At 41.6% G+C, this 26496-nt stretch overlaps 1 protein-coding gene across 1 annotated transcript in view; it reads left to right on the top strand.

Moving 5' to 3' along the window:
• LOC127567989 (uncharacterized) overlaps positions 1-26496 on the top strand; it is a 165739-nt gene that overhangs the window by 14773 nt on the left and 124470 nt on the right. Inside the window, exons 3-4 of the mRNA XM_052011233.1 lie at positions 1094-1195; positions 19585-19647. Coding sequence (XP_051867193.1) covers positions 1094-1195; positions 19585-19647 — 165 coding nt within the window. The remainder of the gene's footprint in view (positions 1-1093; positions 1196-19584; positions 19648-26496) is intronic.

Consider the following 26496-nt stretch of genomic DNA (forward strand, 5'->3'; position numbering starts at 1 on the left):
CCTATTTTCCAGTATGTGGAGAGTAATAAGAGGGTGTGAATTTAACATAAATGTCAGAAGGGTTAGAGAGGAGATGAGAAACTATTTCACTTGGCTGATGGCGAGGGTCTGGAACTCATTGCCTGAAAGCATAGCAAAGACAGAAACTTTCATGGATGAGCACTTCAAATGGAGTACTTGTGAGGCAATAAACCAACAGCTGGAATGTGAGTTTAGGAATCATTGTAATAAATCTCCTGTACTCTTTCCAAGGTCACGTGCATGTGGATGGATGAGTTGAATGCTATTCTTGATTACCAATAGAAATTCTGGTGTATGAATCATGAGCAGAGATGCAATGGAACTCTGCCAGTACCTAAGCCATCTCACTTTCGTTTCCCATTCCACCCTAATTTTACTCTGGGCCACTGATCTTAGTCATGAAAATTGTAGTTTAGGAATCATGATAAAGATGTGGTGAAGATCCTGTAGTAATCTTAACCAAATTTGAGATTGAGAGGCTTTAGTTTATCACAACTTTGATGCATTTAATTATCTTCCTCTGAAATATTTTCTTTGAGTTACAGCTGGTCTACCGGTAAGTGAATAATGCTAAGACCAATAGAAGGACAAGATGGCAGAATTTTTATTTAAACGTAGAAGTATTTGAAAAACAGAATGACCTACCAGAAAGAATAGCTGAAATTCAGTCAATGATAGCTTTTAAAAGAGAATTGGTTAAATACTTGAATGAGAAAAATATTGAAATTGGATGGAAACAAAAGGGTGACTCTTCCCAGGAGTCGACATCTGATGTACTAATCAGTCTTTTTCCACTCTAAATCTTGCGTGTGGGTGATATTCAGCTGATGTTTTGCAACTGTAAATTGGGTGTAAGACTTCTGGGTTTTATTAAACAAACTACTGTGTCTAAATTAGACTGGAAATGTGACAGATTCCTTGGGAATACTATGTACCTGTCTTTGGATCTGCTTGGATTTATAATATCTTGCATTCTGAATTAAACTGTTATGTCTTTCTGAGCTGAAAAATATTGAAATGATTACCAGTGTTCAACAATACTTATAAAACATTGGCCAATTCTGTGTTTCAGAAAGGGTCACCTCCCCGGTTCAATCACATTGCTGCCATACCACCTCTCTTTCGTAGGCTAAGCCTTTGCCGAGCCAAAACCTCAGTGGAATATCAACGCTTTGTAAGTACTAACCTAACGGCTAAAGTTTAGCCCTGGGCATATTTTGGGTGGGCTGGTGCAAGATGGGGCAGACAGGACAGGCAGAGAGCCATCAAACTCAGGGTTACCACTGAGACATAGCAGGCAGAATTTGCATCAGGCCTTTGCACCCATCACAATGATAGTTAGTGATGGAAGTGGAATATTTTTGCCTTGTTTTGGAGACACAGTTTTTGCATTATGTTCCCATGCTTCATTAGCGTCATGAGGTGAAATGTATTTCCTTACTTGCATTCAGCTGCAAGCTGTCATGGAAATAAAGACAAGATAGTATTTAACTTCAAAACAATTTGTATCAATACAATAAATTACTTGTGAGATCAGACCTTCCTGTAATAAAATATTATGCAATAATGAGTCATTCGTTTCCACATTTATATTCTGCATGGCAATTGCCTCCTGGTGCATGAGAACTCCCTTGAAACACTCCAGTATAGATTGGTCACTATGCTTTATTTTGCCTTTAATGTAAATTAATTGAAACTAACTGAAATCTATTGGCCTTTACAATCCTTGTCACTCTGAGATAATTCAGATCTGACCCTTGGTATATGGTTTTGATGATTAAATTGTTTGAACACATCCAGTCACACACACATGTCATGCCTCATGTATTTTGTCAACATACATAAAGAAATTATTACAAATTTTTTCATGGATGAAAAATTTTCACTTTTTGAAAATTTTTTTTATTGGTTTCTAGTCAAGCACTTTTTTCACTGACTCTATTTAGCATAATGTCCTATTGCAGAGACAAATTCCAGAAAGCAGGGAGTTCCTGTAAGATATCAGATGCCAACTTCTTCACAAATCCCCAAGCCCACTTATGAGTTAAAAGAACTTAAATCCTTTAATAATAGGATACTACACCAAGTCGTCACCCTTTGCATATATAAGGAGCCTTGCAGGCAAGACAGATGAGCTGAGAGCATGGATCAGCACCAAGGACTATGGTATTGTTACAGTCATGGAAACATGGATGATGGAAGGGCAGGACTGGCAGCTCAGTGTTGTAGGGTATAGAAGTTTTAGGTGTAATGGAGGGGGATACAAAAGGGTGTTGTGTTGGTAATCAGGGAGACCATTATGGCAGTACTCAGGGAGGATCAGCCTATGAGGCCATGTGGATAGAACTTAGAAATAGGAAAGGGCCATTCACTTTGGGGTTATACTATGGGCCTCCCAATAGTCCACAGGAACAGAAATGTAGGCAAATCACAGTAGGGAAAAAAAAACAATAGGGTTGTGGTAGTGGGGGATTTTTAGCTTTCCCAATATCGACTGGGATTGCCTGAGTGTAAGGAGCTTAGTTGGGGTGGAATTTGTAAAATACATTCAAGAAGGGTTTTTATAGCATGCGTTGAGAGTCCTACTCAGGAAGGGGCTGTACTCAACCTTAAGAAATGAGGATGGGCGAGTGGTGGAAGTGTCTATAGAGGAACCCTTTGGAAACAGTGACCATAGTTTGGTAAATTCTAAGTAGACATGGAAAAACCTAATGTTTGTCCTAGAATTAAAGTCTTAATTTGGGGGAGGGCTGATTTCAACTGTGTAAGGTAGGACCTGGTGAAAGTAGATTGGGAGCAGCTGCTAGAGGGAAAAACAACATCCAGTAGGTAGGAGGCATTTAAAGGTGAGATAGTAAGAGCTGAGAGTCAACGTGTTCCTGTTAGAATAAGAAGCAAAGTTGGTAAGATTAGGGAACCTTGGTTAACAAGGGATGGTTTCTTCAGAAATAAGAAGGAAGCAAATGTCAGGTATGGGCATTTGGTTTCGAGTGAGTCCTTTGAGGTTTATTGGGGATTGTAGAAGAGAACTTAAAGAAATCAGGAGGGCAAAAAGAGAACATGAAATTGCCTTGGCAAGCAGGACTAAGGAGAGTCCTGAAACCTTTTATAAGTATATTAAAAGCAAGAGGGTAGGTAGGAAAAGAGTAGGTCCCTTCAGGAGCCAGGGGATATGAGCAGGAACCTAAATGAATACTTCTCATTGGTACTTACCAGGGAGAAGGATGTTGAGGATGGAGAGTTATGGAAGGGGTATATTGATATTCTGGAACATATCTGTGTCAAGAAGGAGGGTGTTAGAGAAATTGGCTGGACATTAAGGTGGATAAATCCCCAGAGCCTGGTGGGATATATCCCAGTATGCTATGGGAAGCAAGGGAGGAGATTGCTGGCACTCTGACAAAGACTTTTACATCTTCATTAGCCAAGAGTGAGGTTCCAGAAGACTAGAGGATAGCTGATGTTCCCTTATTCAAAAGGAGCAGTATAGATAAGCCAGGAAAGTATAAGCTAGTGAGCCTTGCATCAGTAGTTGGAAAATTATTTGAAAAAATTCTAAGGGACAGGATTTATGTTCACTTGGAAAGGCAAGGACTTATTGGGAGGAGTCAATATGGTTTTGTGCAGGAGAAATCCTAATGACAAACTGATTTAAGTTTTTTAAGGAGATAATTTGGAAAATTGATGAAGGCAAGCTGGTAGATGTTGTTTACATGGACTTTAGCAAGGCTTTTGACAAAATTCTACATGGTAGGCTGATCCAGAAGGTTAGGGCAATTGGGATTCTAGGTGTGTTGGCAAATTGGATTCAAATTTAGCTTGATGATAGGAAGCAGTGTTGTGGTTGAGGGGAGATTTTCTGACTGGAAGTCTGTAATCAGTAGTGTACCCCAGAGATGGGTGCCAGGACCATTGTTGTTTGTCATAGATATAAATAACTTGGATAAGAATGTAGGTGGACTGATTAGTAAGTTTGCTGATGATGCAAAACGTGGTGGAGTAGTAGATGGTGAAGAAAGTTGTGAAGGGCTACAGAGAGACAAAGATCATTTGGAAAGTTGGGTGGACTAGTGGCTGATGGAAGTTAATGCAGACAAGTGTGAGGTAATGCATTTTGGGACATCAAATATTAACAGGACATATACAGTAAATAGCAGGGATCTCAGGAATGTTGATGTAGAGATGGATCATGGGGTACAAGTTCACAGGTCTCTGAAAATAGCAACATGGGTGGATAGGGTAGTGAATAAGGCATTCGGCATGCTTGCCTTCATAGGCCAAGGCATTGAGGTGTCATATTGCAGCTGAACAAAACATTGGTCAGGCTGCACTAGGAGTATTGTGTACAATTCTGGTTGGTACACTACTGGAAGGATGTAATAGCAGAAGAGATTCACCAGGATGTTGCCTTGAATGGAGGACTTAATTATAAGGAGAGATTGGATAGGCTGGGTTTATCTTCACTGGAATGTAGAAGGCTGATTGGTGGCTTAGAACATAGAACAGTACAGCAAAATATGGGCCCTTTGGCCCATGATGTTGTGCTGGCCTATATAAACCTACTCCACGATCAATCTAACCCTTCCCTCTTACACAGCCCATAACCCTCCATTTTTCTTACATCCATGTTCCTATCTAAGAGTCTCTTAAATATCGCTAATGTATCAGCCTTTACCACCAGCCCCGGCAGTGCATTCCAGGCACCCACCGCTCTCTGTGTATATATAAAAAAAAACCTACCTCTGACATTTCCCCTGAACTTTCCTCCACTCACATTAAATGGATGTCCTCTGGTATTGGCCATTGCCGTCCTGGGAAAAAGGTGCTGGCTGTCCACTCTATCTATGCCCCTCATAATCTTATACCCCTCTGTCAAGTCGCTTCTCGTCCTCCTATGCTCCAAAGAGAAAAGCCCTAGCTTGCTCAGCCTTTCCTCATAAGACATGTTCTCTAGTCCAGGCATCATCTTGGTAAATCTCCTCTGCACCCTCTCTAAAACTTCCACACCCTTCCTATAATAAGGCGACCAGAACTGAACACAATACTCCAAGTGTGGTCTAACCAGAGTTTTATAGAGCTGCAACACTACCTTGCGGCTCTTGAACTCAATCCCCCAACTAATGAAGGCCAGTATACCATACGCTTTCTTAACCACCCTGTCAACTTGCTTGGTAACTGAGGGATCTATGGACTTGGACTCCAAGATCCCTCTGTTCCTCCACACTGCTAAGAATCCTGCCATTAACCATGTACTCTGCCTTCAATCTTCCAAAGTGTATCATTTCACTCTTCTCGGGATTGAACTCCATCTGCCACTTCTCCACCAGCTCTGCATCCTGTTTATATCCTACAACCTACAGCAACCTTCTACACTATCCACAACACCACCAACCTTTGTGTCATCTGCAAATTTACTAACCCATCCTTTCACTTCCTCATCCAAGTAATTTATAAAAATCACCGAGTGAGGTCTCGGAACAGATCTCTGCGGAACACCACTGGTCACCGATCTCCAGGCAGAATACGCTCCATCTACTACCACCCTCTGCCTTGTGTGGGCAAGCCAATTCCAAATTCACGCAGCCAAATTTCCATGGATCCTATGCCTCATGACTTTCTGGACGAGCCTATCATGGGAAACGTTGTTAAACACCTTACTAAAATCCATGTACACCACATCCACCGCTCTAACTTCATCAATTAGTTTTGTCACCTCCTTGATAAACTCAGTTAGGCCCTTAAGGCATGACGTGCCCCTAACAAAGCCATGCTGACTATCCCAAATAAGATTATGCCTCTCCAAATGCATGTAAATCCTGTCCCTAAGAATCCTCTCCAATAGTTTGCCCACCACTGACATAAGACTAGCTGTCTTCTTTAGTTCCCAGGATTATCCCTATTACCTTTCTTGAACAATGGAACAACATTTGTCATCCTCCAATCTTCTGGTACCACTCCTGTGGCCAGAGAGGACACAAAGATCATTGTCAATGCCCCAACAATCTCTTCCCTCACTTCCCGTAGTAACCTGGGGTATATTCCCATCCAGCCCTTGGGACTTATCTATCCTAATGTTTCTCAACGCTGCCTCTTTCTTAACCTCAACATGCTCCAGCACATTAGCCTGTTCTACACTGACCTCATATTCATCTAAGTCCCCCTCCCTGGTGAAAACTGAAGTAAAGTATTCATTCAGGACCTCCCCTACTCTGACTCCAGGCACATGTTTCCCTCTTTATCCCTGAGCGGTCCTACCCTCACCCTAGTCATCCTTCTGTTCTTCATGTACGTGTGGAATGCCTTGGGATGTTTCTTAATCCTTCTTGCCAAGGCCGCCTTATGTCCCCTTCTAGCTCTCCCGAGTCCCTTCTTAAGCTCCTTCCAGGCTACCTTATAATTTGAGAGCCTGCCTGACTTTTGCTTCCTAAACCTTAAGTATGCCTTCTTTTTCATCTTGACTAAACCTTCCAACTCTCTTGTCAACCATGGTTCCTTCACCCTATCATCCTTTCCCTGTCAGTGGGACAAACCTATCCAGAACCCCATACAAATGGTCCCTAAACAACCTCCACATTTCTGCTGTGCATTTCCCTGAGAACATCTGTTTCCAATTTACGCTCCCAAGTTCCTGCCTAATACCATCACAATTAGCCCTCCCCCAATTAAATACTTCCCCAATTCATCTGCTCAATACATAGAGGTTATAGAGCCTTATAGAGGTTTATTAAGTTATGAGGGGCATAAATACAATAGATAGTCAGAGACTTTTTCCTACGCTGGCGAAGTCTAAAACTAGAGGGCATCGGTTCAAGGTGAGAGGGGAGAAATTTAAAGGAGATCTGAGGGGCAAGATTTTCATACACAGGTGGTTATTATAGGGAACGAGCTGCCAGAGGAAGTGGTAGAGGTAGATACAATTACAACGTTTAAAAGATGTTTGGACAAGTACTTGGATAGGAAAGGAATAGAGGGATAAGAGCCTAACGTGGGCAGACGATATTAGTGTAGATAGGTATCACAGTCAGCATGGATGAGTTGGGCCGAAGGGCCCATTCCTGTGCTGTGCAATGACCATGACTCTGGAAAAAACTATGAGCATTTCCTATAACTATCATCATATTCAGACAGGACAGATGGGCCTGGACTCAGTTGAATAACACATTGTGATTGGATACTTTTTATGAAGAAAGTGAGCTTTTGTCTTGGTCCTGTGTCTGTATGATGGTAATTTGCATAGGGACTGTCGCATAAGTGCAGTAACATCGGTCTGTGTGCCATGCATGGTCGCTGCCACTTGTATGATTTTCATTTCACTTTGGTTTCCAAATTGGATGGGGTTGAACACCAAATGAGTCCTTAATCAGATCATGAAGCCCTTCTCCAGCTTTGCTTAAAGGGCTTGCCTCATACTTACCAGGCCCAAAATTTTTGAATCAGATAGAGCAGCGATGCCTTCAATCAAACTGGATGTTGCCAAGGATATCCCTCACTGTGTAAGGAAATTGAGCACTTTGATCGAAGCTTCTTACTGTCGCTCCGGTGCTCACCTCTGATACTGCAAGGTTTTGTTAACCATTGGAGATTAGTGGTGTCCAGCCCAATGTATTCCCCCTTCCTCAATCCTCACAGCTGTTTACCCCCACCCCCCCAACTGACCATTATTCCAATTCCTTTTACTCCTCACCTCTGACTCTGAAGGGAAATTCTTTGCTAATTATTTCTGTGCTTCTTTCTCTGTCATGCACGATAATTCAGTTCCCCAGCTGTCACATGCTTGCTCCTTCATTGCATTACTGGGTCTTTATCTTTTGCATTTTATGCAGGCTCTGTTTGCATCTTGGGAGCAAAACAGTGGGATGGTCAACAGATATGGGCAAGGAGAGGCCATCTGTGCAGTGCTAGGATATACATGGATGGAGGAGAACCTGTGGGACATTGGGGTTGGAGACGGGATACAGGGTGATGGTTTGGGATCCAGGCTGTATCATGTAATTCATCTGCATGCCATGGTTGGAGCTGTGACTTGTGCTGTTGTCTCTGTGAATCTTTGAAATGGAGGGTAATGATAAGTAGAGTAAACAGGGATATGTGCTCCACTGGGAGGGTGGAGGATGTGAGGCTGAACTCGAGTGGACATAGGATCTGAAGATGAGGCAGTGACAGCTTGAAAAACATAAAAGAAAATCAACAACTAAAATTTGTCCTTGTGTGAGGATTTCTTCCTAACTTTGAAAGCAAGGAAATTGTATAGGACTTTAACATGCCTTGGTAATTTCATGAAGTGCTTCATAAACCTTGATTTATAATTAGATTTATAATTAGATAAGTGACAGGTATTTTGCAAAGAATAATTTCTCATGAACAGCAATGAGATGAATGAACAGAATTTAGATTTACTTTATGAAGATGTTGAAGGAGAAGGGCATGAGGAAGATCAGATAACATGATATTTGAAGGATATACAATGGGAAATCCAGGAATTTTGCAAACATTTTTTTACTTGCCCTCCAAATAACACTTGCAGAATTTGTGCACACCAAGTTTACTTTCAATCTCTGTTTGATTGCAGTAATCAATTAATGCCACCAGAGAGAGACAGAGATTTGTTAAACTACATGAATCTTGGAACATTTTTATTAATGCTATTTAGTCACTGCGATCATAATTAGCACAAATCCAATGTTCCTAATGTTTACAGGCAGGGAGTGAGGGAGCAGGGTGGACTATCCATGATTGGGAAACCAGGGAATGCCAAGGTCCTGCTGAAACTAATGGCTCATCTCATCAAAATATTTTTATTTCCTATTTCTCAGCCAGTGGCTGGCCATTTTGGAAGAAGGATATTGTGCTAGTAGGTTCAGAGTTCTAGAGTCATAGCGCAATACAGCACAGAAACAGGCCCTTCGGCTCCGCGTGTTCATGCCAACCACTGTGCCCACCCAGCTAGTCCCAATTTCCTGCATTTGGACCATATCCCTCTAAGCCCCACCCCTCCATGTACCTATCCAAGAGCTTCTTAAGTGATACTATTGGACCTGCCTTAACCACTTTCTCTGGCAGCTCATTCCATACAATCACCACCCACTGTGTGATGAAGTTGCCCCACAGATCCCTTTTAAATCTTTCCCCTCTCACCCTAAGTCTATGCCCCCGAGTTTTGAACTCCCCTACCCTGGTAAAAAGACTGTTACTATCCACCTTATCTATGCCTCTCATAATTTTAAACGTTTCTGTAAGGTTGCCCCTCATTCTCCAACATTCCAAGAAATAAAGACCTCGCCTAGCCAATCTCTCCCTATAACTCAGGCCCCCTAGCCCTGGCAACATTCTTGTAAATGTTTTCTGCAATCTTTCCAGTTTAACCATGTCTTTCCTATAACAGGGTGAGCAAAACTGTACACTGTATTCCAAGCGTGGCCTCGCCAACAACGTATACAACTGCAACATAATGTCACAACTCCTATACTCAGTGCTCTGACTGATGAACGCCAGTGTGCTAGATGCCTTTTTCACCACCCTGTCTACCTGTGACACCACTTTCAATGAACTATGCACTTGTACTCCTAGGTCTCTCTGTTCCATTACACTCCCTGGTGCCGTCCCATTCATAGTATAAGTCCTACGCTGGTTTGACTTTCCAAAATGCATCACCTCACACTTACCTGTACTGAAATCCATTTGCCACTCCTCAACCTACTTCCCTAACTGACCAAGGTCCCCCTGTAATCTACGATAACCTTCTTCACTATCAACAACACCTAATTTTGTGTCATCCGCAAACTTACTGATCAAGCCTTGTGCATCTGCATCCAAATCATTTATATAAATAACAAGGGTCTCAATACTGACCCCTGCAGCACACCACTAGTCACCAGCCTCCATTTGGAGAAACAACCTTCAACCGTCACCCTCTGCTTGCTACCTCTGAGCCAAGTTTGAATCCACCTAACTATCTCTCCTTGGATTCCATGGGACCTAACCTTCCAGACCAGCCTACGATGCAGGACCTTGTCAAAGGCCTTGCTAAAGTCCAAATAGACAACATCCATTGCCCTACTCTCATCTACCTTTTCGGTTACCTCTTCAAAAAAAAACTCTGAAAAGTTTGTCAGGCATGACTTTCCACGCACAAAGCCATGCAGACTCCTCCTAATGAGACTGTCTATCCAAATGCTGGTAGATTCTGTCCCTCAGAATTCCCTCCAGTAACTTCCCCACAGCTGATGTCAGGCTGACTGGTCTGTAGTTCCCTGGCTTGTCCTTGCTATCCTACTTAAACAATGGAACAACATTAGCCTCCTTCCAGTCTTTGGGAACTTCACCAGTGGTGAACGATGAAGCAAATATCTCTGCAAGGGCCTCCGCAATTTCTTCTCTAGCCTCCCACAAAGTTTGAGGATGCACTTGGTCAGTCCCTGGAGATTTAACCACTTAATGCGCTGTAAGGCTGCATATACTTCCACCCTGGTAATATGAATTTCCTCCAAAATGTCTCCTCTAGTTTCCTTTGTCTCTTGAGCAATCATGATTTTCTCTTCAGTAAACACTGAGGAGAAATATTTGTTAAAAATCCCACCCACCTTCTGCGGCTTGAGACATAGGCGGCCCTGTTGATCTCTAAGGGGACCTACTCTCTCCCTAGCTACCCTTTTACTCTTTATATAGCTATAGAACCTCTTGGGATTGTCCTTAACCTTACCTGCTAGATCCATCTCATGCCCTCTCTTTTCTCTCCTGATTTCCCTCTGAAGAGTATTCTTAATCTTTTTATAGTCATCAAGGGATTCACTCGTCCCTGACCTCCTAAACCCAATGTATGCTTCCTTCTTTCTCTTGACCAGAGCCTCAATATCCCTTGTCAGCCAAAGTTCCCTAAACTTGTCAGGTTTACCCTTCACCCTAACAGGAACATGCTGCACCTGTGCTCTTGATGTGATGGACACATTCTTAAAAGCCTCCCACTTACTTTTCGTTCCTTTCCCTTCAAACAGGCTCACACAATTGATCTCTGCTAGATCCTGCCTAATTCCCCCAAAATGAGCCCTGCTCCAGTTTAGGACCCTAATCGGTGGACCTGTCCTATCCTTTTCCATCACTGTCTTAAAACTAATAGAATTATGGTCACTAAAGCCAAAGTGCTCCCTGATTGCCACTTCCATTACTTGCCCTACCTTGTTCCCTAAGAGGAGGTCCAGTATTGCATCCTCCTGAGTTTGGTCTTCTATATATTGACCCAGGAAACTTTCCTGAACACATTTCACAAATTCCACCCCGTCTAGGCCCTTAACACTCTGGGTAGTCCAGTCAATACTAGGGAAATTAAAATCTCCCACTCATGCAACCCCATTATTCTTACAACTATGAGCAATTTTTCTGCACACCTGATCTTTGAGTTTCCACTAACTATTGGGGGGGGGGGGGGTGTAGAGGAATCTATAATACAGCCTTACTGGATTGACCCTTCCCTTGTTTCTAAGTTCTACCCATATGACCTCACTGGATGATCCCCCAAGAATGTCATCTCTAAGTACTGCTGTTACATCCTCCCTTATCAAAAAGGCAATGCTCCCTCCTCACTTACCTGTACCTCTGTCATGCCTGTAGCATCTGTACCCTGGAATATTGAGCTGCCAGTCCTCCCCTTCTCTCAGCCGGTTCTGAGGCAAAGTGGAGGGAGTTATGCAGTGAAGATGGGATTGTGGATGGGAGAATGAGGAGAGGTCAAAGGCTGGGACGGAGTGTTGAATGTCAGAGATTGCAGGGGGAGGGAAGATAGATTTTAAAAGGTTTGTCTTATGAGCTGGTGGAAGTGAGCAACAGCTGCGCTCCTCCTGACCTGCTGTGTTTCCCAAGCATCTGGTTCTGTGGTTATCATTTAACATGCCTCAGATCAAAACCAGAAGAGGAAACATTGGAGGTGGATTGTGTCAGGCTTGTCGATTTTGAAATTTTAACTCTCCCAGAGGGCATTTACCTGATCAGATAGGGTGCCGCTCACTTTGACCGGCTCATAAGACAAACCTTGCAAAATCTGTCTTCCCCCGCTCCCCCTGCAATCTCTGACATTCAACACTCCCTCCCAGCCTTTGACCTCTCCTCATTCTCCCATCCACAATCCCATCTTCACCCCATAACTCCTTCCATTTTCCGTCAGAACTGGCTGAGAGAAGGGGAGGACTGGCAGCTCAATATTCCAGGATACAGATGCTACAGGCATGACAGAGGTACAGGTAAGTGAGGAGGGAGTGTTGCCTTTTTGATAAGGGAGGACATAACAGCAGTACTTGGAGATGACATTCTTGAGGGATCGTCCAGTGAGGCCATATGGGTAGAACTTAGAAACAAGAAGGGAAGGGTTACTCCAGTGGGGCTGTATTATAGACCCCCCCCCAGTAGTTAGTGGGAACTCGAAGATCAGGTGTGTAGAAAAATTGAACAGGTAAGTGCCCTCTGGGAGAGATAAAATTTCAAAACCAACAAGCCTGACACAACCCGCCTCCAATGTTTCCTCTTCTGGTTTTGAGTCAGGCATGTTAAACAATAACCACAGAACCAGATGCTTCACCCCCTGCCCCCATAGTCTACTCCCATCCAGCATGTACTTCTAAATGGCATTGCTCAAGTGTTTATGTCATCCGATCGAATTTGTCAAAAAAATACTCACTGAAACTTCAGTTCACACATTTTTCCTATGGAAATACTCAGCAGGCGAGGCAGCATCTGAGAAGAGAGTTAATGTTTGATATTGATGACTTCTGATGAAAGGCCATTGACCTGAAACATTAATTGCTGGTAATCTAGGAAACACCAAGCCAAGTATGATCCCATTAAGAGAGATGTGCCGTTGACAACATAATCTGTTTTAGCGGCAGAGAAACAAAGGACTGCAGATGCTGGAATCTGGATGAAAAACCAACAAGATGCTGGAGGAACTCGGCAAGTCAGACAGCATCCTTGGAGAAAAGCAGACGGTCACTGTTTCGGGTCAGGATCCTTCTTCAGGACTGAAGATAGGAAAAGGGGAAGCCCGATATATGGGGGGGGGGAGGTGGGGGAACAGAGCAGTGATAGGTGGACAAGATAGGGGAGGCAGGGTGGGCACAAGGTGGTGATAGGTAAATGCAGGTAAGAGATAGCCTATCACTATCTTATTCAGAAGCAATGAAACACTGTGGCTTAAAGGACACAGATTTAAGCCAACTTGGGGAGATATAAGGAAACAAAAAATATGAAAATTGCTACTGAATTTACTTTCATCATGCTTTCAAGCAGTGACTGCCAGGAACAACAGTGTGCCATCCAAAACAAAAGGTTGAATAACTACTTAAAGGGAAAATATTGACATTATTATGGGGAAAGAATGAAAACAGTGAAACTAATTGGATAGCTTTACCAATGAACTGCACTGGCATGCTGGGTTGAATGGCCCTGTTGTTTTGGCATCAGTCATTGATTCTACAGTAAGAAATAATTCAAAGCTTGTTGAATGGTTGCCAGGGTTTGTGGTCATTTGATTGTGTGGTTTGAGATTCAATTTACTGAATGCAGAAAAGCAGAAATGCTAAATTAACTCTCAACACAAGGCAGTCCGTTCAAATGTCACTTACCATATGGATGCAGAAAATAGTTGGGTTATTCCCCATGTTTAATATAGTGGACTGCCCCCAGCCATGGTGAATTGCTGGTCTTTGATGTCGCACATCTGCTTCTTGCATTCAGTTCAAATCACTTCAACCCTGTTTTAATTTTTTTGGCAAATGAAACAAAGAAGAAGACTTTTAGGAATCACAACGGACACCATTTAGCTTAAAATCTCTAACATTCCAGGTCAATTTCTCTGGCTGGTTGTTATTTCTGGAAAAAATACTTCATGGAATTAGTGCTGTACACAAGTTTCTACTTTGTTGTGTGACTATAGCTGCTGTTGATTTGTGTGGCAGCAGTTATGTTAATCAGTTGTATGTCTATATATGTAGATTAGTTGTAGGGCAAAGATGCAGATGTAATTAATTTTTGAAGATATTCATAATTGGAAGTGTGCTTTTTAAATTGACATTAGAAATTATTCAAGTTGGATTCATCTCAATCATCCTTTTTACTGCTTCCTAGTTTCATTCTGTGCTTCCACACAACATTTTCTATTTAATACGGTCTTGATTAGGCTCAGGGAAAAACATTCTGGAATTCCAAAGATACACAGCCCACTGAATGAAGAAGTTTTTCCTCCTCTCAGTCATAAATGGCTGATCCTTTAACTGAGACTATTTACTCCTAGTTCTAGGTGTTACAGCCTGAATAACAGCCTTTCACTGTCTATCTTTTCAAGCCCTCTTAGGATTTTACTTGTGTTACGTACCAGCAAAAATAGAAACACGAAGAGCCATGTATAAGTGTTAGAATCTATTTATTAATAACTACTTATAATAAGAAGAACAGTAAAAACATTAGGTATTAAACATTGACCCCAAAAATAAACTCGAAATGTGTGTGTGGCAAATGCTGTGGCCGCCCAAAGAAATACCTGCTTTCCAGTACAGGTTAGCGACAAAATGGATTCCACTGATTTACTCCAAAAATCCATACATGGATTGTATAGTGACAGGCACAGCTATTGTTCTTCATCCATAGATACAGAGACCAGCAGTCAGTATCCCTCCCCCTCCCCCTCCCCCTCATAACCAGTACACTCCTGTTAGTCTTTTAGTCCTTAGATAACACCACACACACACTACTACACTACTGTCCAGGTGCCTTAAAGGGACATTCACCAAGCAGCAACCTGGCTCGTAACACTTGTTTTAATGGAGTTAATTATGCAGGCAAGTTCTATTCATTTACTTCTGCTGGGACAACCCCTTATCCCAGGAATCAATCTACATAACATGGGTCCACAACCTTTAAGACAAGAATGTCCTTCCATGGGTAAGGAGGTGAAGGGCTCAGAACTTACTCGCACAACTCCAAAAATACTGTTTTATACTGTTGAAAATTTTGTTATTACAGCGTAGAGCAAAGTTGCACACATTTCTCCATGTCTAACTGCCTGTCCTGTCATTTTACAGCTGGACTTTCACTCTCCCTGGTGTTTTACCTTTCCCAAAAGCTATCAACAGTAGTGCAACATGAGATTTTTACCCACAAATGCCTTGAAACATGACTGTCCATATTTACTGACAGAAAGCCAAGCTTTTCTAACTTGATTTCTCCTGGAACTGTGCTATTAAAAGACCAGCACTCTGCATTCTTTGTCCCTCACCAAAATAGGAACACAGAAAATAGGAGTGGGAGTAGGCCATTTGGCCCTCAAAGCCAGCTCTGCCATTCAGTATAATTCTGGCTGGTCATCTAAATTCATTTCCCTGTTCATTCTTTCTCCCCATATCCTTTGACCTCCTTAGCCACGAGAGCTACATCACACCTCCGTTGCTTTACATTGTTACAGAATTCCACAGGTTCACCACTCTTTGGGTGAGTAAATTTCTCCTCGTATCAGTCCTAAATGGCTTACCCTGTGTCATTCCCCACCATCATAAACAAGCTTTCTGTATCTCAAGGCTGTATCCTCAGTCTCCTCCTCTATTTCCTATACACTCACAACTGTGTGGCCAGATTCTGCTTCAGCTCCATCTACAAGTTTGCAAATGATACCACTGTAGTGGGCTATATCTCAAATAATGATGAGTCGGAGTACAGGAAGGAAATAGAGAGCTTAGTGACATGGTGTCATGACAACAACCTTTCCCTCAATGTCAGCAAAACAAAGGAGCTGGTCATTGACTTTAGGAAGGGGGGTGGCAGGGCAGTGCATATGCGCATGTCTACATCAATGGTGCTGAGGTCAAGAGGGTTGAGAGCTTCAAGTTCCTAGGAGTGAACATCACCAATAGTCTGTCGTGGTCCAACCACGTAGATGCCATGGCCAAGAAAGCTCACCAGTGCTTCTACTTCCTCAGGAGGCTAAAGAAATTTGGAATGTCCCCTTTGAACTTTTACTGATACACCATAGAAAGTATCCTATCTGGATGCATCATGTCTTGGTATGGCAACTGCACTGCCTGGGACTGCAAGAAGCTGCAGGTAAGTTGTGGACACAGCTCAGCACATCAAGGAAACCAACCTCCCCTCCATGGACTATGTCTATACTTCTCGCTGCCTTGGTAAAGCAGCCAGCATAATCAAAGGCCCCACCCACCTGGGACATTCTCTCTTCTCCCCTCTCACATTATGCAGAAGATACAAGCCTGAATGCATGCACCACCAGGCTCGAGGACAGCTTCTATCCTGCTGTTATAAGACTATTGAACGGTTCCCTAGTATGATAAGGTGGACTCTTGACCTCATAATCTACCTTGTTATGCCCTTGTACCTTATTGTCTACCTGCACTACACTTTCTATGTAGCTGTGACACTTTACTCTGCATTCTGTATTGTTTTACCTTATACTATCTTAATGCCCTGTGTAATGAATTGATCTGTATGAACAGTATGCAAGACAAGTTTTTCACTGTACCTCAGTACAAGTGACAATGATAAACCAATTCCAATTGCTCTGCCCAGTCCCATCAGGATTATTTACATTTCAGTAAGTAAATATCAGCTGAATTGTCCAACCTCTATTCACACATTAGTCTGATATCAGTCCTGGAATTGGTCTCGTAAACCTTTGCTGTACTCTTTCCATGGCAACAACTTCCTTCCTTCCTTCCTCCCTCAGATAAGAAGATGAAAACTACCTACAATATGTAAGAATGGTCTCACCAAGGCTCCGTAAAATTGTAGTAAGACATCCTGTGTGCTGTACTCAAACCCTTATGGAGTTGGATCTTGCTATCCTTTTCAAAATTGAATTTCTCTATGATTTCTGAAGAAAAGCTTGAGGTACTTGTACCTATTTTCCCAGGTAAAATCTGAATAAACAGCAAAGATATCAAGTGTTCTCCAGGAAGGATGAATTTGCTTCAAAACAACAGATTCCAATTATGTTTTCATTCTTTCTTACCATGAACTTGAAACTGCCAATTTAAATCATTTTACGAGACTTAGACATTCTACATCCACTGAACCACAATAGTCATTCACTGTGTAGTGAACTAACAATTGATTTGATCACGGACCTGCCACTTGAAAATTCAGATCTGAAGCCTCGGGCAGACCTGAATCAACCTTACACAAGGAGAGGCTTTTCCTTCATGTGGCGCCAATTCAGAGCACAGAAGGGAATTGGGTAAGGCTGGGCCAGAGCTGGGTATGAGAAGTTGAGGTGATGCTGAGAATTCCCAATATCTTCTATTTATATTTTAAAGTTCCAGCATCAACGTTTTGTTTTTAAACTATATTAATGTAGTGGAGATTGGGAGCTAAAGTTCTTTTCACATACTATATTGTTCCAGAGCTTTAATATGTATTCAACTTCAGAAAAGCTAGCATAAAATCTTCAACTTAATTCACAGTAAGATAAAAAAAATATTGGTTCATTTAAAAAAAAGGCTTTCCACCTGTACTACATACAAATTTAATACTTCCTTGATAATAAGAAATAAGATAAATAATTTTTCATTTGTAGTTTTAGGATTTTCTGGGAACTGGTGAATACCAGATTTTTCCCTCAATTTATAATCATAAATATGTGATGTGGATTTACATGAAAGGAAGTAAATCCTCTCTCAAATGATGAGTTGCATGATTATTTAGTAAAGCATAAACATTGATATAAGAGGCTAAATATAACGTAAGCTGAGGAGAAGAACCATAGAACCATACAGCACAAAACAGGCCCTTTGGCCCACCATGTTGTGCCATCCATCAAACCACCCTCACACTATCTAACCCTTTCCTCCCGCATATCCCTCTATCTCACATTCGTCCATATGCCTATCCAAAGAAAATGAAGTGATTTTTTTAAAAAATGAAAGTAAACAATGCCAACCTAATAAGTATACTTATCAAGCAATTGTTTGATTTGTGAAATAGTGGCTATAATAAATTCCATAGTAAGATCTTTATAGGATCGAAAACCCAGACTGTTAATTGAGTTTATTGGACTGGTTATTGGCTCTTAAATGATTTCAAGTAAATTATAGTGTCAAATATTAAAGACACTGCGCAAATAAGAAAATCACTGTTGTTTAATACCAATCAGAACATAAATTATTCTGTAATGAACTTAGAATTTCTATGCTAGAAACAGGATTCATGAACACCATTTTTTGTCACACATATAAGTGGTTTTACCCAGGTTAGATCGTGCTGGATGAAATTAAGCCCAAGGGAAATTGGGCCTAGCACTTCTGTGCACAATTCACCTGAGCGCACCAAGCATTTTCCAAGTATCAGTCATGCACCAAGGATGTCAAAGCTCATGCACCAGATATTTCCTCCCTTGCTGATATAAATTGGAGCCTTTAGATATAACTTATAACTTTTGTTAAATACTCACAGAAAATGTAGGGCATTGTGTTGAAATTATTAATGAGGCATCAGTTATCTCCGTTCTGGCATTCATGTCTTAAACACAGCATCTGCCAGCTTCAGTTTTCATTGCCTGGGATATTTGAAACCTTATCACTGGTTGTTCCAGCACTGATTACAGTCTTAATTATAAAATCAAATCTTCAGAGCTTCAAGCTGCTACATCTGTCCTTTCGATTATCCTTTGCTTGGGTTCACATGGAGCACAGGTCTTGATCAAGCCAGACGATCGTGTGGAAGATCCCTGTGCACATGGAAGATTGCCATTGCCTCCCTCCCATGCAATTTTCCTTTACTGTGCATTTTCCCTCACTTTCATGGCAGCCTCACTGTAACTGCTCTGTGGCTGCCATCGGGTGGGTACTTCAAGGTATGACACCCTTCCCAGAGAGTAGCATGGCAAAGACAGTTTGGAAATTTTCATTCAGCTCCTGTCAGGGACTTCAAGTTCTATGTTGCGGCATGATTCATGGTATAAATTGCCATATCACTTTTTATCATATTTCTGGTCAATTTTAACATTTTATTTTGTTTGATACTGGTGTTATATGCAGCATAAGTTTAGTGCAGCAAAAGAAAGGTTGTAGTCCAATTTGTAGGAATGTGACTAAAATATCAGATTGAAATAAAGCATATTTCATGTGAATGGCCTTCAGAAGTGATTTATGAAGCCTTCCCCATAATAAGCTGTGCACCACCACTCTACATGAGCCTCACACGTGAAAGATGCCATTATTGTACATGTGCAGAAAGAGCGAAACTGCACAAATATGGCTCACACCAGGAGATGCCCAGATGGATTTCATCAGGGGTGAGCTGGAAACCACTGCAGTCATTTCTATTCCAGGAACATTAGTTTTCAAGTGTGCTGACAGAATTTCTAACCACTTGTATTTTACAGCAATTAATGGTCATCAAAAGTGGGTCCTGACAATGAGCAACTATTAACGTTTTCATTCAGTAAAGGATGTCAAGAATTTCAATAACATGAGATTAAACCAAATTCTAATCCCATCTATAAATGTACTTGTGACTGGCATATCTCACAAATATTTAGAGTTTTGATTGCTTTTTTTGTTTTTTTCTTCTTCTCAGAGAAAAATTGAAATGCTGCGAGTGATCGAGCCCATGCAAGGTTTCAAAGGTGCTACGGTCAAGGTGAATTTACTCCTTTATTCCTATTTTGCTGTACCTGGGGATTAAACTGAATAGAAACAAATCCTGTAAATGTACCTAATTGCTCACGGTTAGTTAGAGAATAATATAAGTAGCCAACATTACGCAAAGCAAAATATAATGCTGAATAATTGCACAGGATAGCATTGCTTAAAAAGGCCATTCAACCGTGTCTGGTCCAGGCCAGCATTAATGCTTCACTCAGACCACACCCTGTCTTTGCTTGTGTAAATCCATCAATGTAACTCTATTATCTTTATCTTGTATACTTGCCAGCCTGCCCTTACGTGCATTTATATAATTTGTTTCGACCACATCCTGTGAGTGTATTATTTTTTATTATTCTTACCTTACCTTCTTACCACTCTGTGACAAAATTTCTTCTGAATTCCTGTTTGATTTCATGTTGACTATCTTATATTAGTGGTCTCTAGTTAAGATGTTTGCTACAAGTGGAAACATTCTCTCCATATCAGTGGTGCCACAAACTTAGCGATTGCTTCTTTCCCCTGAGAAGACATTCCCCCCCTCCTCCTCAGTGGTATCCAACGTGGCTAATAGAACCTGAAGCATTGTTTTAATAATATTTGTGCCACAACACAAAATTCATTAGTTAAAGAAATATCTGCTGTAGAGTTGGAACAATAGAAGCAAAAAAAAATATTTTTATTGCTCTATTCTGCTTCACCCAAGTGCTCAATTTTCTCATGAGATTCACTTAATTATCCATAATTCTAGCTGTTAAAATAATTCTTAACAGTCATAATGACGTTCTGCAATCATATACTAAATGCAGAATGCAATTCCCTCTGGACCACGTGTAATCTCAGTACTACCCAGAATAAATCCTTGCATGAGTCACTGCTGCTCAGTGTGACTCAGCTTCCCACACTGTAATTATTCTGGCAACAAAGCCATGGTGCATTTACAGTTTGTGATAGCAAACTCGCCTATGATGAGATTATATGGGACCCTTACAATGCCACTTGAAGATTTACAGTACATCATCGTGCACTTTCCATCTCAGATTATTTTTTTGCCCGTCATGAAGAATGCAAATCTCTGGGCAGATTTTTCCCTCTGTGTGGATTTTGGGTTCGTGGCCGGATTTTAATCGTGACTTTTTGAGAGCCAAGTTTTAATAAGCATGTTGGGCAGCAGATGGAAAACAAACACCTTGTGTTGCAGCTTGCAATTTAAGCAGATTATCTGCCCAGTTGGCACCGGTGAAGGTATATATATAGGGCATATACCTGAATTACATTAAACTGAGTCTCTGTTCTTACTTTGGCCTATCGCAACTTAGATGCAATCCGTTAAGGCGGATTAATGCACCAGGTAGTGAAACGTATTGCTGTGATGTCTCCTCTATATTTGTGAATTGGGCCTCGAGTATGTCTTACAACCTCTGCTGAATTACTATTTATAGATGCTGGGGAATTTTAAAGTTTTTCATTGGTGCATCTGACATCGCCAATGGTTTGTGCAGAGTTGGGATTGCCCATGAACTTTGTAGAAAGTCAATGCCCAGGATCTGCTGTTATGGTTCACTCACAAGGTGGTTCTGACTTCTGAACTTCATTGCGTTTTGCTAACTTCCTCAGGGAGGAGGCCACACTGCCAGAAGTTGAATATTTGAATCCAGTGGGGCTGGGCCTATGTCACGCAGTGCTGACGACATTGTCGGTATCCTGATGGATACGGAAAATCTTGAACTTTGGATCCAATTAGTTTGCAGTTAGAGAGTAATTGGTTCCTGTTTATTACAGGTGTGAAAGAAACAAGAGGATAGCATAAATAAGTCTAAAATAAAGAAATTATGTTCATTAAACAATAATGAACCAATGATTACATTGAACCAAGACACAATCATACACTAAAAGGTGAACTCTTGATCTCCCAGTCTACCTTGTTGTGGCCCTTGCACCTTATTTGGCTATGTGCACTGCACTTTCTCTGTAACTGCAACACTATATTCTGCGTTCTGTTTTTCTTTTTACTACCTCAATGTAATTATGTATGAGATGATCTGTTTGGATGGCACACAAAACAAAATCTTTTCACATATCTTGGCACATGTGACAAAAGTAAACCAATCCAATCCAATCATCCGTTCCGTTATCTCATCCAAGTAGCACCAACAGTATCTAAACTCCCAAGCCTCCCCATGACTAAGATAAGAAAACAATTAATGAATTCCCACCCTTAATTTACAATACTCCAAGGACAGACAGAATTAGACAAGGTTTAAACCCTTAGCTACCTGATTAACTATTGTGTTTACATAGAAGTACTTATTCTACAATGGAGGCCTGCAAAAGTGACGTGTTCACTGTGGAGTTGTTGCAGTGGCAGAAGGGGTGGATAATAATCCATTATGATTGTGGCCCAGATTATGTGATGGGAGTTTGGGGAAGGACTGCTGATCGCCCTGCCTACATACATAAATAAGTACTTATGTGTTGGTGTCCTGGATTGCTGCTTGCTGAATCTAGTCAGGATATTCACAGTGCAAGGTTGCATTGAAGGGTATTGGTATCAAACTTAAATAGCTAAACTAGTGGCGCATTTTCTGAGCTAACTATTCCAAGAACACCCTTTCCCTCTGGCAAAATGGCAGTTTCCATAGCAATTGCAGGAATGAGATGTAATGTTCTACTGCCTTGATTCCATTTGATGAGTGTCTGAAAATTCTATCACTCTATCAAGCCAAGTATGCAGTAGTAATTCGGAGAGGGTAGTGTTTTATACATAATCGAAGTCGAGTTTATTATCATACGCACAAGTACATGTATGCACAGGTGCAATGAAAAACTTACTTGCAGTAGCATCACAGGCACATAGCATCATTTAAGCAGCATTCACAAGAAAAATATAAATTATACACAATTTTTGCAAGAAAGAACACAATTAGAACAAAAAATAAACAAAGTCTATTATAATGCAAAGTGATCAAGGTGGTCAGTTGCTATACTGAGGTAGTGATTAGGGTTGTGCAGGTTGGTTCAAGAACTGAATGGTTGAAGGGAGGTAGCTGTTCTTGAACCTGGTGGTGTGGGACTTCAGGCTTCTGTACCTCCTGCTCAATGGTAGCTGTGAGTAGATGGCATGCCAGATGATAGGGATCTTTGATGATGTTGCATTCTTGAGGCAGTACCTCATGTAGATACTAGTGATAGTGGGGAGGAATGTGCCCATGATGCATTGGGCTGAGTCTACTACTTTGATGGAATTTGTCTTGGCCAATAATGATAAAGCAGTGTCATATCATTTGTTGTCATCCAGGTTGAATGCAGTGTTTGAAATATATAAAGGATGAAACAACCCAGAATTTAGTACTACTTTGACAGTCTCAATAAGAAATGATTATCTATGCCTGGAAGTGGAAAACTTCCACATTTATGCACATCATGCACAGGGATATTGGTGAGTTACAGTAGAGGGCACTTTTCTCTTGTTTGAGAATTAATGAAATATAGCTACATTGCACAGACAATGACATGGACGTGTGACCCATTGTACTCTCCTGTTTGGATGTGATTGCATTCATGGTCTTTCCCTGGTGTTCTCATGACGAGGGTTTGCCAGTCTGCCTCATAAGCCCAGCACTCAAAGTAAATTTGATGGCCTTGTATTCATGAACACATAACACCCTTGCACAGAAAAAAAATTGCGTGATTTGTACAGGTAATGAAGTCATCCCTGCACAACTTTTTCCAGACTGCTACTTACCACATTCAAGGTTCACTCAGTTCAACTGTATCATCAAGCAACTGTATAGCAGCTTCTGTAATGCTGACATCTGGGCATTGGACTGGTCTCTGTCAGAAATCAGGTTAGGTTACTGAAACTCCATCCAATGCTCATTGACCCAACTGAAATTCACAGTGAGTGACTTCTACTGCACTTAACACCTGAAGTACATGTGCAATGGGTGTAGTGCAATGGGTGTAATGCAATCTGTTACTGAGGAATTAATGTGACTGGTCGTACAGGTTAGGTTAGACCTGGCCCTAGAGGCACACCAAAGAAGAGTCTTTTCCCGGAGAGTGTAAATTACACCATTTCCTATCCGAGGAGTGTCTTCACAGGTTCATATTTTCAAAAGTAATTATGATGGAGATATGTGATGTCCTCTGAGAAAAATTTGTACCATGCTGTTATTCCAGGACTGCCCTCTCCAGTGGGGTCAAGCTTGCCTTGACTGTCAATTACCTCGCTACAGGGTATATTTTGAGCATGTGCAGAAGATCACTGCCATGCCTTCCAATTTGCTGCTCAATGTTGCATCACAGAGGCTGTACAGTCACTTTACTCATAGAGGGATGACTTTATTTACAGAAAATGTTGGAAACACTCAGCAGATTGGGCAGCATCTGGAAAAAGAAACGGTTAATGTTTCAGGTCCAGGACCTTGCATTAGAACTGGGAAAGAGAGAAGAACAAATTAGTTTGAAAACTATATTTCAGATTTCCAGCATCTGCTATTCATTGATTTTCATTCAACAGCATTTCTACTTCTGTTTTAGCTAGAAAGGTGTCACTTCTCATTAGTATCTGCAAGGCCTGTTGACATCTTACGAGTGCAAACAGCCTTTAATTGCTCTCATGCATATAAAAGCCTCACACTAACAGAAGAGGCTTCCACTCACTGAAAGCATACTTAGTGATGGGTTATCAGAAGCTGTTCCTCATGGGCAATGCAATGTATCCGGCAGCAGGTATGACACATCTGTCCTTGTGTGGAGTGAGCTGCCGGACCTATGGTGGCCACCACTGCCTGGAGCAATGGATCCTGGAGAACAAGGACTACCTTCATTTCCCTGGCTACTCAGCCCTGTGTGATGCCTTCACACAGAAGGACTCCCTTACAGAGAGACAATTCACATGATGATTCTGTGTAGATAGAGTTCTAGACTAGGTGACAATCCATATTAATAATGCAGTTCTTCAACATACAGCCAACAAATCACTTTATATGAGTGCAAATCTCTCTCTTCCTCCTGATCCATACACACTGCTCAGTACTCAGAAATGAAGGGACAAATTACCCACTTCTTGAATTGATTTGATTCACAATCTATAGGCAGCAGCCTTTTAAATAGGGTCTTTGGGAAACAAGACACTTTCCCCTTGTCTCTGGCCTCTCTGCATGTGTAATTATTCTTCCAACATTTGAGCTCTTTGTAATGCTGGTCAACATAGTTCTCTGGTAAGAACCAGAGTTGCCACGGCAGCTGAGAGCATTGTTCAGAGCAATGTATTTTGACTGGCATTCAAAAGTTATGGAGATACTTTAAGAGGTTAACGTTTCTAGCCACTCAGTGGGGGTGGATGTAAATGCATGAAATTGCTGATTGTAATTGTTGGAAGCACTTTGTTTCACACAATAGTCAGAAAATGACCAGATTGATGTGCTGTATCTTTGCCCTGCACAATACATCAGTTAACACTGCTGTTTGCTCATACAAACATGTCCATTTAATTCCCTATCAAGACAACAGTCCACAACAGAAGGGTCACATTGGAGATTTTATATCCCTGCGAGCAACTTCCCTCATATTTTTACTGCCTTCAATAAGAGTTCTGCCTCAGAAATGGCTCTGATTATCAGAGTGAGTGCAAAACAGCAAGGGAATGAAACATCAGGAATATGGAATTAATCTGGCATTGGGGCTCAGAGGCAATCACTGGCAGACCAGCATGTAACCAATAGCATGAATATACAACTCGCACAATGACAAGAGCAATTGCCACTCAGCTGTAATTCTCAGTGGGAAGGCCTCAGTCAATTGAGGAACAGCTTAGAGCATCATCACCTGCATGCATCCTTGTATCAATCTTTCTAGGTGAGGCAAAGCAAGTATGCCAGCAACTGCCACTATATAGACATTTACACCCGACTGATAAAAGATGCAACTGCAAAGAAAAAGTGCTTTTTGTTTGTGGTCGCATTTTAACAGAAAATTATAACAAGGCTTTGTGAATTTAAACAAGGAAATAAACAATCAGTCTTTATACAAAACATCCTCATGAAATTTGCTTTTTGCAACTTCTATGTGGGTTTATTATGTTCCAGTGGTGAACAGGTGGCCTTGAAGACCCACAAGCTCTTGCCCTAGAGGAGCTGGCTTGAGACTGCAACCCACTGTCATTCAAGAGAACAGCTGGGCTCGCTGGCTGTTGGGCATGGGTGAGTCACTTGAGAAGTCATCGTGCCAGGTGATCTGGTGCCTGTTTGAGAAGGGGTATCAATGTTCTGAAGAGCTAGGAAACCACCCAGAGTGCTGGGTAGACAGTTGTGTGATCATCTGTTGGCACTCAAACTGCTCCATTATTGCTTCGGCAACCAGATCCCTAGGTGAGCCAAAATCTGCCTCGCCAAACACAGGTATCTGGTCGCTGCTTTCTTCAATTATCAGAGACAACTTGCTGCGCAGAAAGAACAAGAGTCTGGTGGCATGTCCCCAGTTGCCCGTCCACTCCATCCAGTGCTTCCTCTTGCTCATCTCTGTTCATTCAGCCTTTCCTGTTGCTTATTCCTTTCTACAAGTGTCCCATATTGCTAATCCTCTTTTGCAAATATCCATTCCCTCCAGTCTCTCCTGTCCTCCTGCTCCATGCACTTTACCTCTTCTTAGGAGGGGATTCCTCAGGCCAGTGTTGATGCCCTGGGAAGATGGTAGAACTTACAAGATATGCCATTTAGGCTTTCAAGTTGTCCCGGTACCACAGACATCAGTGAAGTTGTGTATTATTAATTCAGTAGAAATGTCTTAAAGCAGCAATGTACAAAAATCTATCAATCTAGCACTAAGGTATGATCAAATT

The sequence above is a fragment of the Pristis pectinata genome, chromosome 3 (assembly GCF_009764475.1).
Source record: "Pristis pectinata isolate sPriPec2 chromosome 3, sPriPec2.1.pri, whole genome shotgun sequence".
Classification (NCBI taxonomy): domain Eukaryota; kingdom Metazoa; phylum Chordata; class Chondrichthyes; order Rhinopristiformes; family Pristidae; genus Pristis; species Pristis pectinata.